Raw genomic sequence first — 25,845 nt, forward strand, 5'->3', positions numbered from 1 at the left:
TTCGTAACCTACGTCCTTTTTTTCAGGTTCACAACTTCATTAAGACTTCAGAGCAAGAAGAGGTGGACTTTGCCGGGTGGCTGTGCTCTACTATGGGCCTGAAACAGCCCAGCACCCCCACTCATGCCGCCGGTGTGTGAGGGAAATGAGTGAAGAAGCTGGTCCAGGCAGAGTGTTACCGCCAACATGTCCCGCTTCTGCCATCCTGCAGGGATCTCTGCAGAACGTGCCAAAAATAAACGGTTTCTATTCACTCTCTGCACCCTCCATTCACCGGAGGGTGTGGGTCAAGCATAGATGTATCCCAGTGTCTCCTGTGGGCTTTACCTGCAGTAGGATCCCTGCTTCTATCCCATGATGCTTTGTGGTACACTTGATGATTTCAGTCCATGGAGAATTATTCCAGTCTTTGTTTAGGAGGGGAACGAACTGTCCATTTCAATTTCCTATCAAAGGGTTCAATGGCTCAGTCCTATATAGGACCAATCTCCACCAAGGTCTAGAATATACATTTTACTGTCGTATTTCTGTAAGTCTTGGAGTTTGAACAGATAAAGATACAAATGTCTATTTTGTACCAATTATCTACATATATTTCTCTAAAATAAAGTATTTTTGTTCATATTACTGCTTGTAACAGCTGAAATTGGTCCCATATGAGACTGGTAAGAATAAAATCCCACACCGTCAGCCAGTACCCTTGAGCTGTCGGGAGATCTGAGCCATGCGGGTAGGTGTCCGCAATAAAACCAGCGTCCAAAGCCATAACCCAGAGCCTTTCACCTTCTAGGAATTTGCCTTGTTTCTGGAAATCGCTCCTCTCTGCCGGAACATGGAACCGGTTACCGCTCTTAATCTCTCTTGGTACAAACCACTCCTTTTTAATATTATCATTGATAATATATTGCATTTCAGATTTTCTTAATCACCGCAGTAATCAATGGCAATGGAGTCCTTTTTGTTGGAGCATTTCAGTCAAGCTATGGCAAATCTATAGCATTAAATGATGGTATCCCTTTGCATGTAGCTCCGGTAGAGGAGGGGACGTGTATCCCAGCAGTCGTTCCGCTGCCTCCTGCCTGTGCCTCTCTTCACCTGCCCTGACTTTTCATATTTATTTTCTATTTGAATGTGATGTGATGTGATCGCTCTGAATCCTTTTGCTGTGTCAGGCTTCTAATCCTCATTATTGTCCTGCACCGAGTGTATGTAAGCTGCTTCTTACACTCCGAAGTGATGACTGGGAGGCTGATGCCAGCGCCTGGTTCCATGAGAAGCCTTCAGTCCTTATAACCTGTACCTCTTGAATACTCAGATGTATTATCTTTGACTACAATAAACTTATGACAAAGACTCTTGTCTGAGCAAATCTGTAACAAGCTGATGTTCTGTGAACGATCAATTTGAGGTCACATCACAAGAATTATTCAGCTAGAGCAGGGATGTCAAACTTAAACCGACAGACGGCCAAAATGAAAAACTTGGACAAAGTCCCAGGCCAACTAGTATACAGTAGAATGGGCCCCACATCGCCCTCCATGCAGAATAGTGGGCCCCACATAGCCTAACATGCAGAATAATGGGCCCCACATAAGGGTGGCAGTTCTGATGTCGGGGGCCAAATACAACGACCCTGTGTGCCAGATTTGGCCCACGGGCTGAAGTTTGACATGTGTGAGCTAGAGTAATTAAAGGGGAATTCTAAAGGATAAATAACTAGTGTTGAGCGCAAGTGCTCGCTATTCAAGTTTTCAGCGGGTGCTCGAGTCCCCATGCCCGCATGTTTCGTTCGCGGCTGTTGACAGCGAAGAAAACCTGCTGGGATTACCTGCCATACACAGTTATTCCCCGCATGTTTTTTTTTTTTTGCTGTCTAATAGCCGCAAAACATGCGGGTGTGGGAACTCGAGCACCCGAAGCAAACTTGAGTATCGAGGACTTGCGCTCAACACTAGTGATTAACTTCTCAATTGGTGACACCCCCACTGATCAGAAGAAAAATCAAATATTTATCACCCATCGTGTGGATAAGTGATAACTTCTTAACCGGAATCTTCCTTAAAAGGGAATGTGTCAACGAAAAGTGGACAATGCCCCAGTGAACATGCTGAAAAGTACACAAGTGCCATTTTTGTAAAAAAAAAAAAATGAAAAAAAAATTAGGGAAAACATTTAACACGAAAACCTGATTTAAACAAAAAGATAATTTTCTGACAAAACATTCCCTTTAAAGAGCACATGTCAACAGGACACAAGTTCCCAATTTTTTCTCTTAAAGAGCAAAAACTGGACACTTTTTAAAGGTGCTCTTTAAAGAGATCCTAGGACTATATGAATTACCTGTACATTCTTTAAAAAAATGAAGTGCAATAGACAAATTTCATAACTTTTTAGGGTACTACAAAAAACTGACCAGCATCTCCAAACAGAATAAAGCAAGTGTGAACAGGTGCAAGCTACTGACTGCATAATATACAAATAGAAGCATACAGCAGCCTTTGTGTTGGCTAAGATGTATGCAAACACTGAATATGTGAATTAGAATTTATGACATTTGGACTGCATTACTGCTATATAAATGCAGTCATAGCAGCTTGCACGTTTTCATACTTGCTCTATTCTGTCTGGAGGTGTCCTTCAGTTTTTTGTAGAATACTATTAGAGGTAGTGACTACCTCCATATTTAACCGAGCACCTCCCATTAGCCTACGGCTTTTTTTAATTAATGCTGGATCCTACCTGCCCTTTAATTTTGTAGGCTTTTAGCCTATGAGAGGCATTAATAGGCATAAATATTAGATTAGGATCCCATCAAAGAACAGTACGCCTTGTCATGGCTGTTGGGCTCTCATGAATTGGCCAATTTATGCACGAAGTACCTGCATTGTATAAGTATATACTATATAGCAGTAATGCAGTCCAGGTGTCATATATTAAGTGTCTGCATACATCTTAGCGCTTACATAGTGCTGCGGAGGTAGGGTATGTCTACATAAGACGGATCTGCCACACCAACTGCTGCTGTGGATCTTGTTGAAGAAATCCTGCGGATTTGACACATTTCACCCCCTTAATACATATATAAAACATGTAATGCAAAGGTTTTTGTTTGCAGTGTGTGGATAAGGTTTAATAAACTCTCATCCCCTTTGCTTTTACTGTAATGTGCAGTGGATTTTCCACATGCAAATTTGGTGCATATCAGTCCTAGTGGATATATCATAAATGGTGCATAGTTACCCATTTATAAAGGTTGGACCTGTAATGACTGCCATGGTGGTTGTCACCCAGTTTCATATTCCCTTCACAAATGTACAACAGGAAGATGGGGGGGGGGGGAAGCCAGAAATTCACAGCCCAACTTTGAGACCTGAAAGCTACTCTTTCTCCCTCTAGTGGCCACAATAAGCAATGCTATAATTTTTTTTTCTCAATCCCATACAGCACAACTAAAATAATGATGGACTGAATTAAATAAAATAGATGTTGCCATTCCTGGTTCGAGAGTAATAATACCTTTTATTTAGGAGAATTTACCAGACAATGCACACACCAGAATCCTCATACACATTTATTGACATTGCACAGTTATGCCTTGGTGTTGTATATTAGTACCCGTCTATTGGGCTGCATCATTTGTTGTATAAGGATTTACAGCCGCAGGAGCCATTGGTCCTTTGCTACAGATTGCGCTTTATGTTATCCATATGAAGACACAAGAAACGATGAACATAAATGAACTGTATACACCTTGATCGGCTTGCCCTAAACATGGCAGCCCCCAAGATGCACAAAGTGATAGCACCTAACCATGCTTGGCGAACTACTCACAGCGATAAGTTTCAGTGCATTTTATGATGCCCTCAACTGTAGCAAATCTTTCTCATCAATGGGTAGATAAGTGTACTGTAGCCGTCTGCATATCTAATGGCCGCACTTACAGACCACATCCTTGTGAAGCGGAGATGTTGCTGATGGGGGTCTCTTCTTGCAAAGTCATTCATGTCCTGTATGAACGCTGCAACTGCTTCATTTATGGAGTCAATGATTGTTAGGCCTTAAAACTGCTTTTAAAAGATTGTGTTTCACTTTAAGAACCATTAGATTTGAAACGGACGGGACAAAAAGAGTTAAAACGGAATACATGCGAGATAATATACTGCAGTCATTAACCCTGTGGTTGACAGAACATGATCTGCGCCCTCTGGTTACACAGTTTATTTCTGGGGTCATCTTCTAAGTGTCCGAATCTTCTTCTTCTTCCTCCTCCTCCTCCTCCCCCTCCTCTTCCCCATTGTACGCCATTGTGCCAAGTTGCAGCTCAGTCTGGTTTATCGCAACTTCATCATCCACGTTCATAGAATCCTGGATTTTTATTTTTAAGAAAAGAAAAATGATAATTTACATAAGTCACCTACTTCTTGTCCAATATACCAACGATAGGGCAAGTAGTCCACAAACTGAGGTTGTTACAAGGAGTCTTAACTGCTAAATTCTCGTGTCTGCACCATGTGCCATCCCAGGACTGCGCCTGCCCTCTCCTCTCCCTGCTAAATTCCTTATAGGAGGAAACATCTAAGCTTCCTGCAACAACCTGAATATATGCAGAAGATATTTAGGCTGGCATGGCATCATTAAAGGGGTTGTCTAGGCTTGAGACAAAAGTAATCACTATAGTAGTGCACATGCTGTCATGATTCCCTGATGCGGTGGATGGTCAAGTGACTACATGTGTAGGATGTACTTGTGGTCACGTGACAACTACTCATGTGGCTTTTCTCCATAGGAGAGAATTTAGAGAAGCAGGATGAGACTAGTCCGCACATATACAAGTCCCATACATGCTTGTAACGTGACCGCCTACTCACATTGGGAAATCGTGACCCACACACTGTCATGATTCAGCTCTCTGCATAGTCACTGCAGACTTCTGTCTCAAGTCTGGACAACCCCTTTAAAGGAAACCTGTTGGCACATTTTTACATATGGAAGTAGTGGTAGAGCTGCTCTACCCCTGTGAAAATGATCTCTTGTCTAGAGATCCAATGAGCTATAAATCTAGCATGGAAGCCATCTGCAAGTCAGGCTGGACGAGCTCGGGTGAGAGTCAGTGCACTTTAAAGAAATATTGAAGCAAACTCTCAACAAACTAGCCTGAAACTAAAAGTTTGGAGCAAATGGATGACGAACCCAACATCCATCCAAAGTTGTTAAGGAGAACCTGTCACTTGTCATAAATAGGTATTTTCTTAACTTAAATGTCGCTGTTCTCCTCAATGTTGCGTTCTTTTTCTTTAGTTCCTGCACCTCTCTGATCCTTAGTTATGGCTTTCCATATAAATATTGTATTTTAAGCCAAGTGGTCGTGGTCATAAAGCTGCCAGCGGAGAAAAGTTTATGTCAGTCAATCACACCCACTTGGCTTAATAGACTAGATTTACATACAGGGAAGAGGGACCATAGCTCAGGATCGTAAAAGAAGAACCAACACCAGATTCAGGAGAACAGTGACATTTACGCCAGTTGAAAAAAAATTACATTTTGATGACAAGTGACAAGAAAGTGAAGGTGGAGCGGCCATCACAAGACCCTGACCCCAATGATCAAGAAAATGTATGAACAGAACTGAGAAAGCGCAGAGGCCGACAAACCTGCCTCCTTACACCAGTCCTGGTAGAAGGACATTGCCCCTCACCGAGACAGCAGTGACCCTCCATCCCAGCCAGCGCTCGAGACAGCAGTGACCCTCCATCCCAGCCAGCGCTCGAGACAGCAGTGACCCTCCATCCCAGCCAGCGCTCGAGACGGCAGTGACCCCCTCCATCCCAGCCAGCAAATGGCATTATGGGTGATCTGAACGGAGCCTCATCATAAGAGGAATGCCTATAGGAGCGGGGCATCACATTAGGAAAACGCTTAATTATTCATAATTAGATGAATTAGTGATTATGACTTCAGTATTTGACCACTTAACTGATTTTAAAAGAAAAAAAGCTTTAGGTCTGATTCAGACGTCTGTTTTTTCTCGTACGTTAAAACACGGAGCGTGGTTCATCAGTGTTTGGACAGCGTTGGTTTTTACCATAAATGATTTTCACTGATGAAAAAAAAAAATGACAAAGCTTCTCCTACCTTCTGCAATGTTAACCATGGACTGCAAACGGATTGTACACTGATGCCATTTGTGTGCGGTTCATGATTTTCATGGATCCATAGATTTGTATGGGTGATTTTTATCTGTGACTTGGATCAAATCGGGCATGTCTCTGTGATTTGTTTTTGCAGACTGTCAGTCAAACACATATGTGAACCGCCCCACAGACTATAATGTGTATGTGTTCTATCAGCAGACCACGCAGCCGGTATGGGGCCCGTAAGTCGGGGAGCTAGATGCCAGTACTGGCACGGCCCTCGCCATCGTACTTTCAACTGTATTGGCATCCTGGATGCCGATACAATTGAAAACAATAATGTTAGAGGGAGCAGTCAGCTGACGCTCCCTCTCCCATCTTTCCCCCTATTCCCCCTGTGTCTGAGCTCTTTAATGTCTCAGCGCAGAGGGCGTGATGACATCACTACAGTGTGCCCTCACTGCCAACCAGTGGAGAGGGTCAGAAGACGCGCTGCAGAGACCGGAGCAGCGGGGGAAAGGGGAGAGGTGATTATTTGTTTATTTTTTGTGGGGCCCATAATACTATATGGATGACTATGTGGTGCCTATAATACTGTACGGAGGACTATGTGGTGCTCATTATACTGTATGGAGGACTATGTGGGGCCATTATTCTGTATAGAGGACTATGTGGGGCCATTATTCTATATGGAGGACTATGTGGTGCTCATTATACTGTCTGGAGGACTATGTGGGGCCCATAATACTGTATGAAGGACTATGTGGTGCCTATAATACTGTACGGAGGACTATGTGGGGCCATTATACTGTATGGAGAACTATATGAGGCTCATAATATTGTATGGAGGACTATGTGGTGCTCATTATACTGTATGCAAGCAATTATACAGTGTGAATGTTTTTGTGAGGTCCATAATACTGTGTAGAGGGTTGTGTAGGGGCCAGTATGCGGTTTGGAAGGCTAGGTGGGGGCCATTATACTATTTGGAGGGCTAGTGTGGGCCATTATACAGTGTGGATGGTGGTATTGGGGCCATCATACTGAGTAGAGTGACGTGGTGCCCATTATACTGTATGGAGGACTCTTTGTAGCCATTATACTGTGTGGTGATCACGGTTGGGAGATCATACTGTGTTGGGGTCACCATACTTTGCTAGGGGAGTTGAGGTGGGGTACAGTAGGGTCATCATACTGTGTGTGTGGAAGAATTGACTGTGGGGGTGTCTTACTGTGTTTCGGGGGGGGGGGACAACGACACTATAGTTGGCATCATACTTTATGGGGGCAATCTAGGGCTTCACTAGGAGGAAAATTACTTTGCAAAGTTTTGAGATATGCTCTTCTGTGACCCCCACCAAATATTAAGTTTGTTTTTCTTTTTTTTTGGGGGGGGGGGGGGGGAGAGGTGGTGGGCCAATTACAACTTCTGCTCTGGGGTCCCATGATTTCTATGTACGCTCCTGTATTGTATCCATGTAGACACTGATATAACTTGTAAGTGATTAACAGATGTTTGAATTAGGCCTTAGGAACGGAGCTGAATAGGTCACGTACTCTTACACGGCACGTAACTATGTACTCACCGCCTCCGGCTGTGCAACCTGTGACTGCTGATCCTGCTCCTCTCCGGCATTTATCATGGACTGAAGAGCCAGCTCCTCAACCTAGAGAACAAGATACTGGTGAATTATAGGGTCTCAGTGCTCTGTGTGCTGTGCAGATCTTCTTATTACCAAACTATGAGTGAGTCCCCAAATGTGCGGTAACTGAAATGGGGTAGAGTGCCATCATCAGGCTGATGCTGACATATTCACAAATTATATAATATATTGGATACACACGCTCCCCAGCAGGTGACACCAGAGATCCTTCGTAAATCACCACAAAATCCCATCTAATTCCTATATGTGGTTGTGAAGCCTCTCCTGCCTCTGTGTGGCTGTGGTGCTGGGCACAGGAAAAGTTATGGCTGCCATATGGCACTGCCTGGCCATATGCTACATCTGGATGGCAGCAGGGGAGACTCACGTTATGACAAGTTTTCTTGTTCCTCTTCTATACATATAAATGCCCCTTGCCCTCTGACCTTTAACCTGTTGAGCTGATCGTGCAGGGCCGCCTTAATCTTCAGCAGGGTCTCTTCCTCCTTTTTAAGTTCTTGCAAGCGACTCAGCATCTTGCATCCAGCTCACCGTCTCGGCCGCCCCATCACCCAAAATCCAGGCAGCTCTACTCACATTACCTGTCACGACACTGTGCCGCATCATCACACTGCGCGGAATCCCCTGACGTCAGTACGGAGCGACGGCTAACAGGCGGCCATGTTAACTACGGGCAGCTAGTAAGAGTGAACACGTAGTTGTTCAACGACATTAAGTGCGCTGCGCCACCTTGTGGTATCAGCAGCAACATACCGTAGGCTAGCTCAAGTCTTACTACCGAGTGCTGCGCCACCTTGTGGTAACAGTGGAAAGGTGTACTGCTACGGCTTCTGATGTCCATCCTGAAAAAACACCTTCAGTGATGTAGAATTTCTGCTCCTTACATAATATGTCTATATTCTATGGATATACATTTATCTGGAGCAGAAATTCGATATCATTGCAGATGTTTTTCCAGGATGGACATCAGGAAGAGTACACATATCTGCACTCCTATCCTCCTCCACTACTTACACACCTCTGACATCTTTTTTTAGCAGTTGGACAACTATATACATGAAGGCAGATTTATGCTATTGTACTTGTTTAGAAAAGGAACATTGTGTATCAGGTTTTCTTTAATGGTGCATACAATCACAGGACAAACGAGCAATTCTACGAAAATGGCAAAAATGAAAGGGGTGGTCCGACATATAAATTATTTTTCATCCTAAATCCCTATTTATTTAATGCCATAATTTAAACTATTTTATAATATACTTTAATTAAACATTCCCTATCCTTCCCTAACTACACAAGCTGCTTTCTTTTGTTCTACTACTTTCTCTTTGATGACACTTTGAGAATTCAAGTGCATGCTGGGAAACTCACATGAAGTGTCATCATTGGCAACAGAGGTTGATTAAGAGTAGTCAGGGCCCCTGGCAGTTTGGAAGGTGTGGCCCCCCCCACAGGTACCCGATGTATCACGTGACATGTCACATGATTCCCTTTGATAGATCATGTGACTGGTCATGTGACTAACACACAGATTCTTTGGTCACATCTGTAGACGGAAAATTATGGATTTTTTTTTCCATTATGTACACAGCCCTATACATAACATACCACTATATATAGTAGAGCAGCGGTGGGAGATTCATGTGGCCCCTCAAGGAAATTAGAGACCGTGACTGTTGTAGAGGCCGAACCTATAGGCTGAAATTAATTCTGCTCAATATTAAAAATATTAACAAAATAATAAAAATATATTAATTGTATGACTTAATATTGAGCAGAATTAAGTATGCTGACATCCCCCTATATACAGTATGAGCCCTCACATAACTCCCTAGATACAGTATGAGCCCACACATAGCTCCCTAGATATAGTATGAGCCCCACACATAGCTCCCTAGATACAGTATAAGCCCCCGCATAGCTCCCTAGATACAGTATGAGCCCCCGCATAGCCCCTATATACAATATGAGCCCCCGCAAAGCCTCCTATATATAGTATGAGCCCCCACATAGCTCCCTATATACAGTATGAGCCCGTACATAGCTCCCTATATACAGTATGAGCCCCCACATAGCTCCCTATATACAGTATGAGCCCCCACATAGCTCCCTATATACAGTATGAGCACCCACATAGCTCCCTATATACAATATGAGCCCGTACATAGCTCCCTCTCCCGTCGGTTCCACAGCCAGTTCAGAGAAAGGTCGAATGCAAAATGCAGCTGCCTGGGAGACACCTCTGACCACCGCATGAGGTGGCCTGAAGGCACTCCCCTGACGGCTGTACCCCGGTCACATGCCCCCCTGATTCCCCTAGGTATGGCCCTGTACAGTCTACATGACAATACATGACTGGTATCTATTGTATAATCAGGGATGTGTCCTTCTGTCAGAAGTCTCTATTGACTGCGCAAGCGCAATACCTGCACAGTCTGGCCGCAGTCAGAAAGACACATCCACATCCCAGACAGGGATGAGGAGTGTGGCGCCGGAGATCGGCATAAGCACTGAACGCATACCGCGATCTCCGGCACCATAAACACATACCTGTTCGGTCCTGTCATCTCTGGAGAGGCCGGGGGAGGAGTGTGGCGCCGGAATCGGCGCCTGTGCATACTGCGATTTTCGGCGCTATTTTAGTGAAGACAAATAGGAACAGTGTCTTCGACAAAATGGACAGCGTGGTATGTGCATGCGTGTACTTTGGCGCCATTTTGTTGAATACACTCTGCACATTAGTATTCATTCAAATGAAACTGGATATCGCGCTATGCGGACATGGGTGCATGGACTAGGGTGAGGGGGGAAGCATATACCAGGATAGGGGACCAGGATGGGGGAGCATATACCAGGATAGGGGACAAGGATGGGGGAGCATATACCAGGATAGGGGACAAGGATGGGGGAGCATATAGCAGGATAGGGGAGCATATTCCAGGATGGGGGGGGGCATGGACCAGGATGGGGAAGCATATACCAGGATGGGGGGGGGAGCATTGACCAGGATGTGGAAGCATATACCAGGATGGGGAACCAGGATGGGGAAGCATATACCAGGATGGGGGAGCATATACCAGGATGGGGGGGAGCATGGACCAGGATGGGGGAGCATATACCAGGATGAGGGACCAGGATGGGGAAGCATATACCAGGATAGGGGACAAGGATGGGGGAGCATATAGCAGGATAGGGGAGCATATTCCAGGATGGGGGGGGGGCATGGACCAGGATGGGGAAGCATATACCAGGATGGGGGGGAAGCATTGACCAGGATGTGGGAGCATATACCAGGATGGGAGACCAGGATGAGGAAGCATATACCAGGATTGGGGAGCATATACCAGGTTGGGGGAGTGAGGGTTCGGTCGCCAGAAGGGAGGATACTGCAGCCTGTCAGCAGGTGTAGTGTCTCCTCACCCAGGTAAGGAAGGTGCACTGGTCAGGACCCTGAATCTACATTCAACACTACACACTCCTGACCTATGGGAGGCAAGTATGCACCATAGTGCTGCCTCAGCAGGATCACGAGTGGGGGAACCAAAAGTTAGGGGAACCATGTAGTGGGTGGAGGGTGTAGAACACACTTTTAGTTTGCACACATAATTTGATATATAATAGCCAGCCATCTTGAGCACAAGGTTCTTGGCTCTTGGTTCGTGATTCCTAGTTCCTATTCATGGAGCTTGATCTTCAGAGCTGGCAGCGGCCTTGTGTAGGAGCCTGCAGTGTGCTGAAGATGCACAGTCCTCGTGCTCTGACCTTGACACGAGGAGTGGGTACGAGTTAACAGTGTCTCTACCCCGGTCAAGTTCCCTTGCTCAAGAAGGTCGGGAGCAATAGTGACAGCTCCACAAGCAAAAGGATCCCAGGGAGCACGGACGGAGCGGCGTACGCCACCTGTACTCTCCATTCTGGCCTGGCCAGAGGGACTCCTGCTGCAAGAGGGGTACCGGCCCCCGATATCTGACTTTGCCACTTCACGCCTCTGTCAGAGAAGCCCGGTAGGCTACAGTGGATCCCGTCGGGTGATGGGCGGAACGGAATTACCGCCTTACCCTATATCTGTGCATAGTCCAGAGGGAGACCCAGCCTTTGCACGTACATGGACAGGAGAGGTTAAAAGGGACAGTTTAGGAACACTCAGAGGGTCCTGATCGAAGTACCTGAATACCTTGGGTGCGCTGAGCCCTCATTTCTGGTGGCCGCAGTGATCCGTGAGGAGCAGGGAGAAGCCTTGCTGCTGCTTAAAAGAACTGTGAGTAAAAGACCTGGAAGACTATCTCTACGGCCTCTGGTTCCTTCATTTCTGCACTGCACCACACAGCACCCAGGACTACTCTCCCCATCCTCCTGTCACATCTACCCTGAGGTGTCACATCTACCCTGAGGCCCTGCTCCGCCTGTGGGGAGTTATAACATAGCCTGCTGCCACTACATCCAGCCTCAGAGGACTGCTAGCAGTGCTGGTGGCGCATAACCAGACAACACAGGTGGCGTAGTCGATAAATACCACTCAACCCTGAAAGCCCATTACTTTTAATGTGATGGCCCTGGGCACGGAACGGGTCCAGGTCACGACTGCCTCCCCAACATCTGACCCGGCTCCGAGTACCCCCATCTTCCCAGGGCAGGGCTAGGAGCGTCACATCACTGGCGTAGTCGGCAGGATTGCGTGCCCGCAGCAACGGAAGGAGATTGCCCATTGCTACCGGGTACTGCGCGCCTTTTTCCACAGACTGTCGTTTTTCACTTAAAATGGCGCCCGCCCAAGAAGAACGGATGCCATAATGTGCAGAAAGGACAGCGTCTTAGCACCTCCCATCGTGGGCCTGGCTCCCCAATGGCGCCAAAAGAGCAGACCGTCCCTTCCATTAGAGACTGTCCGCGGGGTAGTGTCCATCACCCCGGAGGGGACGTCCGAGGGAGTGCCTGTCGGCCTGCAGCCTTGGAGCCGCCCCAAAAGGAGGAGGGGACGAAGAGGTGCAGCCATTACAGTCCCAGCTTTGCCACCATCGAGAGCAGCCATGGACGCCGGTGGAGACAGAGCCAGTCTACTACACCCGGGAGTTCCCATAATCCCCAGCTCCGGACCGGGAAACCTGGCCCGGAGGTGCATGGAGGCGGCTGTGCGGCATCAGGAGGAGCCGCAGCGGAGGAGTGAGGCCCTAACCAGAGGAGCGGCGACCCAGGAGGAAGAGGCCCTGGAGGGCGCCTGTGGTCCAGAGCCGGGTGAGTCAGAGAACTTTACCCCGGCCGTCGAGCAAGCCGTGCCCCTCCTGGACCTGTGGTAAGAGTGTCAACTCCCAGGCGCGGTATCCTGGGAGGAAGCCTTCTCCGCAGAGCTCCAACCAGCTGCTATGCCCGGAGACCTCCGTGGTCTCTCACCTCCCATTCCAGAGGAACCTGGATCCGCATGGGAATCCACGGGCCCCAACCCGGAATGGTCCGCGCACTCGGGCCTGCTGCAGCGCCCCCTAACGCCGCTTCCGGCCCCCACGGTTACTTGCCCGGCGGCAGAAGAGTGGGCCTGGGACAACCAGGGGGGCAATCTAATGGGCTTCCCCCAGGAGACGGGAGCTGAAGCTCAGAGGAGGAGCGAATACTGCCTCCAACAAATTCTCCAGCTGGACTGGGAGCAGCGACAGAGGGAGGTGCGTTGCGAGCAGCTTCAAGTGCGGGCCAAAGCTGCTAAGTCCAAAGCCCGCCAGAGGGAGGCGTCCCACCCAAGCCCCCGTGAAGAAGGGTAGGTGGTCCGCTTCCACCATAAGGCGGGATGGGGCTTCATCAGGAGTCCGGGGCTGGAGCGGGACGTCTTCTTCAATCGTCGCGACGTCGAGCCCCAGCTCAAAAAGGGACACCCTGGCCAAAACCTCGCCCTGGGCGAAATGGTCACGTACACCCGCCACAATGGAGTCCGAGGCTGGTACGCCCTGGATATCCATAAAGTCTTCTGGAGCGATGCCCCCGCGCACCCACCTGTGGAGGGCCGGTCAGCCTCTGTCGGGAGGAATGAGCCCTTTCCCCGGCGGGAAAATATGGACTAAGCAGCCCCCGGCTGCTGTTAAAGTTTAAAAAGGTTGATTGTTTACTTTGTTTACTCCCTTTTCTAGAGACACTCGTCCCTGTGGACACTGGCAGGCGGCAGACTTTCCTTGTAAATAAGTTATGCATCTATTTAGGTGCTTCCTATTGGTTTTATGAAAAACCATGCCTTATCTTCTACCTCAGACCTCAGAAGAAAAACCTGTCTAGAGTGGCTCACTTGGAGGTCCAGTTCAGGATCTTCATGCCCTGCAGCCACCCCAGGGCCTACGTTGAGGGTTTAGGACAGGTCCCTCTTGCTACTGAACTGACTCCGTCTACCTCACTTTGACCCGTCTGCGGTCATGCTGAATGTCCCTTGTCTCATGTTTTATACTTTTATACTTTTGCACTTTATATTTACAGTTAGTGACGTTTAAGAAAAAGTACCTCCCATAAAGGGAAGATGGTTATAATGTTATTACAAAAATGTTATAAAAAGTCTGTACCATGCTTTGCTCTCTTTGCAGGCTGCGGACGTGCTCTGTTTTACCAGGGGGGAATGTGGCGCCCCTGAGGGTTCGGTCGCCACAAGGGGGGATACTGCAGCCTGTCAGCAGGTGTAGTGTCTCCTCACCCAGGTAAGGAAGGTGCACTGGTCAGGACCCTGAATCTGCATTCAACACTACACACTCCTGACCTATGGGAGGCAAGTATGCACCATAGTGCTGCCTCAGCAGGATCACGAGTGGGGGAACCAAAAGTTAGGGGAACCATGTAGTGGGTGGAGGGTGTAGAACACACTTTTAGTTTGCACACATAATTTGATATATAATAGCCAGCCATCTTGAGCACAAGGTTCTTGGCTCTTGGTTCGTGATTCTTAGTTCCTATTCATGGAGCGTGATCTTCACAGCTGGCAGCGGCCTTGTGTAGGAGCCTGCAGTGTGCTGAAGATGCACAGTCCTCGTGCTCTGACCTTGACACGAGGAGTGGGTACGAGTTAACAGTGTCTCTACCCCGGTCAAGTTCCCTTGCTCAAGAAGGTCGGGAGCTATAGTGACAGCTCCACTAGCAAAAGGATCCCAGGGAGCACGGATGGAGCGGCGTACGCCACCTGTACTCTCCATTCTGGCCTGGCCAGAGGGACTCCTGCTGCAAGAGGGGTACCGGCCCCTGATATCTGACTTTGCCTCTTCACGTCTCTGTCAGAGAAGCCCGGTAGGCTACAGTGGATCCCGTCGGGTGATGGGCGGAACGGAATTGCCGCCTTACCCTATATCTGTGCATAGTCCAGAGGGAGACCCAGCCTTTGCACGTACACGGACAGGAGAGGTTAAAAGGGACAGTTTAGGAACACTCAGAGGGTCCTGATCGAAGTACCTGAATACCTTGGGTGCGCTGAGCCCTCATCTCTGGTGGCCGCAGTGATCCGTGAGGAGCAGGGAGAAGCCTTGCCGCTGCTTAAAAGAACTGTGAGTAAAAGACCTGGAAGACTATCCCTACGGCCTCTGGTTCCTTCATTTCTGCACTGCACCACACAGCACCTGAGTGACCCAGGACTAACTACTCTCCCCATCCTCCTGTCCAGGGTCGGTCTGGGCTGGCGGGATACCGGGAATTTTCCCGGTGGGCCCCGCCCCCTGCTGCAGAGGAGAGGGGGGAGAAGAGAGCAAAAAAAAAAAATCCTGCGGTTTTAAGGGGCACGGGCCTTTTAAAAGCGCAGGCACAGTGTATGCAGGGACGCGCGCACGCGGCGTTCATTACCTGAACCACCGCAGCGCACGTCCCTGTGAAGCAGCTGAAGTTGCGCGTCTCCCTTCGCCGGCCGGCGTATGATGTCATCGTCATGCGCCTGCTGTGAAGGAGGCGCGCAACTCAGGAGAAGGAGGACACCGCACGGGAGCGCAGGAAGGTAAGAGGTGTGTGTGTGTAATGGTCTGGGCCCCTGGCTCGACACACAAGGGGGGGCCCAGCTGGACACACAAGGAGAAGCCCAGCGGGACACACAAGGGGGGGCCCAGCTGGACAGACACACAAGGGGGTAGCCTGGCTGGACACACAAGGGGTTAGCCGACTGGACACAAAAGGGGGGGTCCTGGCTGGACACACAGGGGGGGAACCCTGGCTGGACACACAAGCGGGGCCCAGCTGGACACACAAGGGGGGCCCAGTTGGACACACAAGGGGGAGCCAACTGGACACGCAAGGGGGGAACCCTGGCTGGACACACAAGGGGGGAACCCTGGCTGGACACACAAGGGGAGGCCCAGCTGGACACACAAGGGGGGAGCGGACTGGACACACAAGGGGGGGCCCTTGCTGTACACACAAGGGGGAACCCTGGCTGGACACACAAGGGGGGGCCCAGCTGAACACACAAGGGGGGACCAGCTGGACACACAAGGGGGGAGCCGACTGTACACACAAGGGGGAGCTGACTGGACACACAAGGGGGGGCCCTGGCTGGGCAAACAAGGGGGAACCCTGGTTGGTCACACAAGGGGGGGCCCAGCTGGACACACGAGGGGGAACCCCGGCTGGACACAAGAGGGGGAACCCTGGCTGGACACACGATGGGGGGCCAAGCTGGACACACGAGGGGGGGCCAAGCTGGACACACGAGGGGGGAGCCCTGGCTGGATACATGAGGCGGGAGCCCTGGCTGGACACACAAGGGGGGAACCCTGGCTGGACACACAAGGGGGGCCCAGCTGGACACACAAGGGGGGAGCCGACTGGACACACAAGGGGGGAGCCGACTGGACACAGAAGGGGGGACCCTGCCTGGACACACAAGGTGGAACCCTGGCTGGACACACAAGGGGGGTCCCAGCTGGACACACAAGGGGGGAGCCGACTGGGTGGGGCAGGCTGGACACATGGAGTCCAGGATGGATATATGGGGGGCAGGATGGACACATGGGGGGTGTCAGGATGGATATATGCAGGGGGGAAGGGCAGGATGGATATATGGGGGGGAGGCTGGACACATGGAGTCCAGGATGGATATATGGGGGGGCAGGCTGGAAACATGGAGGCAAGGATGAATATGGGGGGACAGGCTGGCCACATGGGGGGCTAGAATGGGTATATGGGAGGGGGCAGGCTCGATACACGTGTGCTAGGATAAATATATGGAGGGGTGACACTGGACAAATGGGGGCCAGAAGGGATATATGCAGGGGGGTGTCAGGATGGATACATGAAGTCCAGGATGGATATATGGGGGGGCAGGCTGGAAACATGGAGGCAAGGATGAATATGTGTGTGGGGGGGGGCAGGCTGGCCACATAGGGGGCTAAGATGGATATATGGGGGGGGGGCAGGCTCGATACATGTGGGCTAGGATAAATATATGGAGAGGCCACCCTGGACATATGGGGGCCAGAAGGGACATATGGGGGTGCCTGGCTGGACAAGGGACTTAATTACTGTTTGGGGGCCAGATTGAGGAACATACTTTATTAGTTTATGGTGGCCAGTGGGGAACATTATTACTTTAGATTCCAATTATTATTATTACATTATTACTTCTGTAATATAATTTACTTTTTAGGAAACTGTTTTCCATGGGATGGGACAAAAGAGGAGTCCTGTTACTGTGCAGGATGGCACTATGTTGCTTTTTTTATTCAACTGGTATAGTGTAGAAGTCAGGGGGGAAAAGTGGGAATATTCTCTAGAAGAGATCAGTTATTGGTAACTGTGTGTTATTTTCTGCAGAGACGATTCCTAGCTGGAAGAAGTGATGGCGGACTGTGCCTGATGAAGAAGAAAAGCGAAGATGAAGGACTTCACCTAGAGACGTAACTGGTGAGTCAGTGTATTACATGTACACTTACACTACACACGTGGTCAAAATTGTTGGTACCCCTCATTTCATGAAAGAAAAACCCACAATGGTCACACAAATAACTTGAATCTGATAAATTACAAATTTTTGAAAATGAACAAATGAAAGTCAGACATTGCTTTTCTGCTTCCACAGAATTTAAAAAAAAATTAACCTCATGAAATAGGCCTGGACAGAAATGATGGTTCTCTTCTTAACTTAATATTTTGTTGAACAACCTTTTGAGGCAATCACTGCAATCCAACGATTCCTGTAACTGTCAATGAGACTTCTGCACCTCTCAACAGGTATTTTGGCCGACTCCTCATGAGCAAACTGCTCCAGTTGTCTCGTGTTTGAAGGTTGCTTTTTCCAGACGGCATGTTTCAGCTCTTTCCAAAGATGCTCAATAGGATTTAGGTCAGGGCTCATAGAAGGCCACTTCAGAATAGTCCAATGTTTTCCTCTTAGCCATTCCTGGGTCATTATCCTGTTGCAAGACCCATGACCTGCGACTGAGACCAAGCTTTCTGACACTGGGCAGCACATTTCTCACTAGAATCCCTTGATAGTCTTGAGATTTCATTGTACCCTGCACAGATTCAAGACACCTTGTGCCAGATGCAGCAGAGCAGCCCCAGAACATAACAGCCTCCCCCATGTTTCACAGTAGGGACAGTGTTCTTTTCTTGATATGCTTCATTTTTCCGTCTGTGAACATAGAACTGATGTGCCTTGCCAAAAACTTCCATTTTTGTCTCATCTGTCCATAATACATTCTCCCAGAAGCTTTGTCGCTTGTCAACATGTAGTTTGTCAAATTCCAGTCTGGCTTTTTTATTATTTTTTTTCTCAACAATGGTGTTCTCCTTGGTCGTCTCCCATGAAGTCCACTTTGGATCAAACAACGATGGATAGTACGATCTGACACTGATGTTCCTTGAGCTTGAAGTTCACTTTTAATCTCTTTAGAAGTTTTCCTGGACTCTTGTGTTACCATTCATATTATCCGTCTCTTTGATTTGTCATCAATTTTCCTCCTGTGGCCACATCCAGGGAGGTTGGCTACAGTCCCATGGATCTTAAGTTTCTGAATAATATGTGACACTGTAGTCAAAGGAACATAAAGCTGCTTGGAGATGGTCTTATAACCTTTACCTTTAACATGCTTTTCTATAATTTTCTTTCTAATCTCCTGAGACAACTCTTTCCTTTGCTTCCTCTGGTCCATGTTGAGTGTGGTACACACCATGTCACCAAACCTCACAGTGAATATCTGTAGCCCTATATACAGGCCCACTGACTGATTACAAGATTGTAGACACCTGTGATGCTAATTAGTGGACACAACTTGATTTAACATGTCCCTTTTGTCACATTATTTTCAGGGGTACTATAATTTCTTTCCAGGCCTATTTCATGAGTTTAATTTTTTTTTAAATTCTGTGGAAGCTGAAAAGCAATGTCTGACTTTCATTTCTTCATTTTCATAGATTTTTAATTTATTATTACTTTTGTCAGATTCAAGTTATTTCTGTGACCATTGTGGGTTTTTCTTTCATTAAACGAGGGGTACCAACAATTCTGACCACGTGTGTATATAGTATATACAGAGCTCCTGTGTATGTCACTGGTGATCACTGTATTACGTATACACTATATACAGAGCTTCTGTGTATAATGTCATTGGTGACCACTGTATTACCTGTACACTATATACAGAGCTGCTGTTTATAATGTCACTGGTGATCACTGTGTTACCTGTACACTGACAGAATATACAGAGCTCCTGTGTATAATATCACTGGTGATCACTGTGTTACCTGTACACTGACACTATATACAGAGCTCCTGTGTATAATGTCGCTGGTGGTAATAACATGGTTGTTAGTATTGTGGTTTGTATTCATGATCAGTATTGTAGTATTTGGTCACTTTGGGGTGGTAATATGAGGTCTGGTCATGGTGTGGCCATATTTGTTCCTTGTATGTGGTATTATTCAGTCACTATGTGGTGGTAATATGTGATCTAGTTATGGTGTGGCGATATTTGTCCCTTTTGTATGTGGTATTATTGGTGTTGATATAGTGAACTGTGTTGTGTATGGCGGTCATTTTGTTCTTGCTGATATTAATTAGGAAAAGATTTTTTTCCATTAGGCCACAGCCCCACCATTAGTATTTGGTTAGTATTTTTTCTCAGGAGTGGGAGCCAAAACCAGGAGTGGGTGATAAATGCAGAATTGGTGACTTGATTCTATTCTACCTTTTCTCTGATTGTTCCTCACCTGGTTTTGGCTCCCACTCCTAAAAAAAAATATACTGACCGGATACTGACCAAATACTGATAGTGGGGCCGTGGCTTTAGAGATTAAATACTTGGACCAGAGCAGCAGAGATGCACTTACAGGGGTTCTCTGGTGAAAACAAGTAATCACCTCTCCACAGGATCAGTGATAATATTGATTGGTGGTGGTCTGACTGCTGGGACACAATTGGCAGAATGTGGAGCTTTTCTCCCCATTAGACTGGAGCGGCATGTGAGATGCGACCACTGATCCATTCATTCCTTCAGTGGCTGTGAGCGCTGCTCTTTTTTGGAAGCCCCCAAGAGAATGAATGGAGCTGCGGTCAGAAGTCCCAGCTGTCGCTGCATTTTAAAATGGGGATAAGTGTCCTGTCAGGGATAAAACTTCCCCATTCTTCCGATAGGTTCATTTTCCAATGTTCAGACCCAAACGATCAATAAGTTATCACCTATCCTGTAGAGCCCATGGATCGGTGATAACTTATTTTAACCAAAGAACCCCTTTAATGCAAACTACAGTAATTCTACATCCCAGTTAGTGTCGCACAGTAAATGTGCAGGAGCCGCCAGTCAATGCTCCACTATAACAGGGATAGAGGATAACAGATATTTGCATATGGCTGTAGGTGGGCCCCTAGAGTCAGTTCTCCCTGTGGGCCCCAGACACCCCAGTCCGACCCTGCTCCTGTCACATCTGAGAAAAACACAGGCCAAGTGTAACATACTGAACAGAACATGGTGCCAAGACCAAATGTCAGGCACCACGTCCGTAATGCCTACTCAATTAGATACATACAAAAACAGGAGGACACTTGAATATAGTGGCAAACAATTAATACAATTTTATTTAAATACATCATTCAAAATTCTTGTAGAAAAAAGTATAAAATAGCAGAAGGGGGTAAGGTGCAAGGTGCCCAAAGCTGGGGGGTACCCTGGGGGGAAGGGCGGTATAGAATAGTCAATTAGTCCATATAGTTATGAGAGGCAGCGGTGAGTACATATAACATGGAACAAAATCATGTTCAGTAGACATCAAAGTTGATACAATAAAGTGTACAAAGAGGCCAAGGCCTCATACAGAGAGACCAAATCCTGATACAAAAAAGTATCCTAGCACTAACTCAGAAAGTGTGAGTCAGGTCAATGGTCCCTATGATATAGATAAAAATAGACTCACCACAAGCCAAAGGTATGGAAGGAGCCCAGAACCCTACAAGAGAGTCCCCAGCAGTGCAACGGGTAAAGTCGCGCCCCGACGCGCGTTTCGGCGTTCTTTTTCAAGAGGCAGCGCTAACCTGCACGCATCCAGGACCTGTAGAAATACCTCCCATTCAAGTCATGTGACTGAGGGGAGGGAGGAAGCTGATTGGGCTGCCGCGGAGCGTGTATCCGGAGCCACGCCCCCCCATCGCGCGTGCCGAGGCCGTCAAGTCAGAGGCCCGCGTCCGGGAGCGCGCTGCAGACACGCCCCCTGGAGGCAAGCCAGGGACATATAGACAGCCCAGCGCGAGCGCAGGGAGGGTATGTATCAGAACACACGCGTATCAACCCAGCAGCATAAAGGCTCCCATAGGAGGCGAAAATGTGATGAGGGTGGAAATACCATCCAATGTCCCAAGAGTATGTGAGGGTACCCGGGGGTCATATAATATATGTCCAGTCCTGAGAAGAAAGGAAGGAAAGGAAATGGGAGACCCCCCCCCCTCACAGATACAAACAAACCTCCCATGTGACAGCAATCTTGATAGCATATATAATTTAAATGTAAGCAATTTTAGAGGTATTAACAAAGTACACATAATTTTCATCACATGAAGGGGGATGGCAGCAATATCTTTCAGGGATTCTTCACTCCAATTGAAGAAAGTCCTTGTGGTAACACTGGTCCATAAGGATGATGCAGAGCTTGACAAGGAAATAGGATAGGGTCTGGAAGTATAGGGAAAAAATAATAAATTAAAACCAGAAACTAATTTAAAATCAAGCTAAGACCCGGAAGCACAGACTAGAGGATCAAAAAAGCCGAGGGAGAGCGCCAGAGAAAGGAGGGCATCCGATCACAGGAAAGATGAGAAAGTCAGGCTTTCATTGAGGCCACGCGGGGCCAGGGTGTCGAGGACCGTGATCCACCTGGCCTCTTTCTGTGCAAGACAGAGTTTGGAATTACCCCCCCGAGAGCCCAGGCGCACCACATCTATGCCACGCACCATGAGGGTGCGTGGATCACAGCCATGAGCTGTTTTGAAGTGTCGCAGTAGCGTCCTGAGCTCCCGGGGATCTGCAACAGACTTGGCCGCGCCAATGTCCCTTATATGCTCCCGCACACGAACCCTCATCTCTCTTGTAGTAAGACCTACATAGATTTTATTACAGCCACATGTGGCATAGTAGACCACATGTGTAGTGCTGCAGGAGATGTATTTTGAGATTTGGAATGTGCGGGAGCCGTCAGACGATGCAAATGATGAACAACGAAGGACATTAGCGCAAGCCAAGCAGTGGCCACATGGAAAAGATCCCACCCTGGGCCCACGTGATCCTGTCAGGGATAAAACTTCCCCATTCTTCCGATAGGTGCGTTTTCTAATGTTCGGACCCAAACGATCAATAAGTTATCACCTATCCTGTAGAGCCCATGGATCAGTGATAACTTATTTTAACCAAAGAACCCCTTTAATGCAAACTACAGTAATTCTACATCCCAGTTAGTGTCGCACAGTAAATGTGCAGGAGCCGCCAGTCAATGCTCCACTATAACAGGGATAGCGGATAACAGATATTTGCATATGGCTGTAGGTGGGCCCCTAGAGTCAGTTCTCCCTGTGGGCCCCAGACACCCCAGTCCGACCCTGCTCCTGTCACATCTGCCCTGAGGCCCTGCTCCGCCTGTGGGGAGTTATAACATCGCCTGCTGCCACTACATCCAGCCTCAGAGGACTGCTAGCAGCGCTGGTGACGCATCACCAGACACCACAGGTGGCGTAGTTGATAAATACCACTCAACCCTGAAAGCCCATTACTTTTAATGTGACGGCCCTGGGCACGGAACGGGTCCAGGCCACGACTGTCTCCCCAACATCTGACTGGGCTCCGAGTACCCCCATCTTCCCAGGGCAGGGCTGCGAGCGTCACAGGAGCATATACCAGGATGGGGGGGGGGGCATGGACCAGGATGTGGGAGCATATACCAGGATGGGGGAGCATATACCAGGATGGGGGAGCATATACCAGGATGGGGGAGCATATACCAGGACGGGGAAGCATATACCAGGATATGGGGCCAGGATGGGAGAGCATATACCAAAAAAAAAGCTCACCACCTGGGCGTAGAATGGGTTCAATAGCTAGTACGAAATACTGTGATACAGATATCAGATGTTATATACTATACACATTGTTATATCCCATCTGATGTCTGTACCACAGTATACCGTACATTAATCTGTATACTGGATGACATTTTTTGTACAGGGATATATACTGCACTGATCACACCTGATCAGTCAGTGCAGGATCCTCTATGCTGATGTCTGTGGTCTCTGCTGTGGCTCAGTGTGATTTATTGCAGGACTGTGAATTTTCCTGCAGATCTGGTGACACTGGAGCCGATGACCTGGCACTGACAGCGCGACCTGATCTGCAGCAAAGGTCAGACTCTGGCAATAAGTCACACAGAGCCCCAGCAGAGCAGCCGCCGACCTGACACTAAGGGATCCCTGTGAACTGATCAGGAGGGGAACAGCGTCCTGCAGCCCCCTCCTCACTGTGATTCCAGACATCCTGCCCAGGGCCCGACCTCGTATTTACTATTTACCGCCATCCACTGATGCAGGAACTCCTCTCCGGCAAGCTTAAGAGAAGCAGCTCCAGGCGCCGCTGTGTGACATCAGTCCTGGAGACGCAGCACACAGCGTGCAGGGGGCGTGTCTGTCTCCCTGATGCGGCCGGCCAGCGTCTAACGGTACAGTGCCATCCCCCTGCCCCTGCCTCTGCAGAAAACATTATAATGAGGGCGTTCTGTCCTCATAATCCGCCTATGATTGGCACTCGTTTCAGGGACTGAGCTAGTCCCTGCATGCTGTGCGATGTGCACAATGACAGTGCACTCTCTGTTTCTGGCTCAGATCATCAGCAGTAATGAGCAGGCAGGAGAGCACACTGTCAGTGTGTGTTGTATGACTACATGGCGCACAGAGACCAGTGCTTCCCCTGCAAGTGATGCAGACTCAACACATGAGCCCCCATCAAATACGGGGGCATGAGATTGGACATAGTGTTACGTGCAATGTCAGGAAGGGGATAAAGCACTCAAACCATACCCTTTCAGTACAGCGGCCAGGCAAATTCATAACTCTACTAACCTGCAGTAGGTTTCCTATTTGTCCAGCTTCTTATTCGGGGCTAATGATGGTTTCTTATTCGTCAGTGTCTTATTAGGCAATTTCTTTTTTTCTGTTCTTTACAGGTTTAACAACAAAAAAAAAAAAATGCAATAATAAAATACAATGCAGTGAGGTGCCCTGATATGAATATGTTTAAAAGCAGCTACAAAATTTATAAAACTGACTCAAAAATGGGCATCAAAATGGGCACTAAAGGGCAGTATTGAAAGGGTTAAATGACGTTGCGCCACTGATATCATGTCACCATTACATAAATAGTGATGGCCCACATCAAATTCAGATCACTCTATCTGGCCCAAAGGGGTTCTGGGCATTAGAACATTCATCAAAGTGGGCAAATAGCCAATTTTTGCAGATTTGAATAAGTAACTGGTGTTTTTCACAGGTTAAATGATGTAGGTCCACTGATCTCACTCCACCATTACATACATAGTGATCAAATTCAGGTCACTTTATCCTGGCACAAATGGGTTCTGGGCATCAAAGTGGGCAAATAGCCAATTTTCACAGATTTGAATAAGTAACTGGTGTTTTTCAGGGGTTAAATGACGTTGAGCCACTGATCTCACTCCACCATTATGTAGCGCCCCGAGGGTTCGGCCGCTACAGGGGTATTGCACCTCAGACCAGAGGTATGATATTCCACTCCCAGGTAAGGATGGAGTATGGACCAGGGCTCAGTTAGCTGCATACAGCACACACACCCCATTTCCGAGGGACAGCTCAACGGTGCTCCCACTAGACATAAGTGCAGGCACGACCGACCATGTCCCTGCTGGAGTGGGGAGGGAGGGGTGGAACACCCAGTGCTGTAGGGGCAGATAGGGGGCGGTTCCTGAGTGTAGGTAGGAGCCCATTGGTTGCTGGTCACCTGGGCTCATGGCTAGAGGGAGGTATAAAAGGTGGGCACCATCTTAGATCTAGGTTCGTCTGTGGAAAGGAGAAGACAGGGAGCAGCAGCTCAGGCTGAGTGCTGCTCCAGAGGCAGGCCTAGGGAAGAGGCCGGGGCCTGAGAGGAGAAGGAGAAGTGGGCCTGGAGAAGAGGCCGAGGAGGAGGTGAAGGGGAGCTGAGATTCTGGCTCATCTCAGCTCCAAGAGAAAGGAACAGAAACAGAAAGGAACTGCAAAGAAGGAGAGACAGAGAAACAGAAGGGCTCAGGAACAAGAAGGTGGAAGGGACCCTAAGAACCCACGAGAATCCAGGGTGCAGGGTCAGGCAGATTAAGGGTACCGGATCCCAAGTTGGTGGAGGAGAAACAACCCTCAGCCAAAGACCGGTCGTCGTGATCATATATTGGTGCGACACCTCATCAAACCTGCTAGGAAGGCACCATATAGGACAGCGGAGGACGGGGCCCACGTTTAACCGCACAGGTCCGCGGCAGCTGGACAAAAGTGGGTCACTGGTGAGGCAGGCCAAGAGGAAGGATAAAAGGGGGTCCTGTGCCATGCTCCTGAACTGCCTGGGAGTTTACCG

The 25,845-nt window shown here is 48.3% G+C and overlaps 2 protein-coding genes and 1 long non-coding RNA gene across 3 annotated transcripts in view; 1 reads left to right on the forward strand and 2 right to left on the reverse strand.

The window, feature by feature from the left end:
* Positions 1–1,353, forward strand: part of MAP2K1 (mitogen-activated protein kinase kinase 1) — a 57,500-nt gene extending 56,147 nt beyond the window's left edge. Inside the window, exon 11 of the mRNA XM_073653448.1 lies at positions 27–1,353. Within this exon, the coding sequence (XP_073509549.1) occupies positions 27–140 (114 nt within the window). The 3' untranslated portion in view covers positions 141–1,353. The remainder of the gene's footprint in view (positions 1–26) is intronic.
* A 2,205-nt stretch (positions 1,354–3,558) lies between these two features.
* Positions 3,559–8,427, reverse strand: SNAPC5 (small nuclear RNA activating complex polypeptide 5). The gene is made up of 3 exons (XM_073650862.1): positions 8,221–8,427; positions 7,718–7,798; positions 3,559–4,365 (listed from the first exon to the last, which is right to left on the reverse strand). The coding sequence occupies exons 1-3, from the start codon at positions 8,308–8,310 to the stop codon at positions 4,237–4,239; spliced, it is 300 nt and encodes a 99-aa protein (XP_073506963.1). The 5' UTR covers positions 8,311–8,427; the 3' UTR covers positions 3,559–4,236.
* A 12,354-nt stretch (positions 8,428–20,781) lies between these two features.
* LOC141165248 (uncharacterized) lies at positions 20,782–23,961 on the reverse strand. Its single transcript, XR_012251113.1, has 2 exons — positions 23,780–23,961; positions 20,782–21,894 (listed from the first exon to the last, which is right to left on the reverse strand). It is a non-coding gene; the product is annotated as an uncharacterized lncRNA (long non-coding RNA).
* Positions 23,962–25,845: the final 1,884 nt, after the last annotated feature.

The sequence above is a fragment of the Phyllobates terribilis genome, unplaced genomic scaffold, assembly GCF_046119375.1.
Source record: "Phyllobates terribilis strain yellow unplaced genomic scaffold, ASM4611937v1 Scaffold_11__3_contigs__length_659146591, whole genome shotgun sequence".
Taxonomy (NCBI): Eukaryota; Metazoa; Chordata; class Amphibia; order Anura; family Dendrobatidae; genus Phyllobates; species Phyllobates terribilis.

What these genes read in the sequence shown, in the direction of transcription:
- SNAPC5 (XM_073650862.1), bottom strand. Translation starts at nt 8,310, where the DNA reads ATGCTGAGTCGCTTGCAAGAACTTAAAAAGGAGGAAGAGACCCTGCTG. An exon ending in ATCAGCTCAACAGGTTAAAG is followed by an intron (nt 7,799 to 8,220) that starts GTCAGAGGGCAA and finishes CTTGTTCTCTAG; the next exon opens with GTTGAGGAGCTGGCTCTTCA. An exon ending in AGGTTGCACAGCCGGAGGCG is followed by an intron (nt 4,366 to 7,717) that starts GTGAGTACATAG and finishes ATAAAAATCCAG; the next exon opens with GATTCTATGAACGTGGATGA.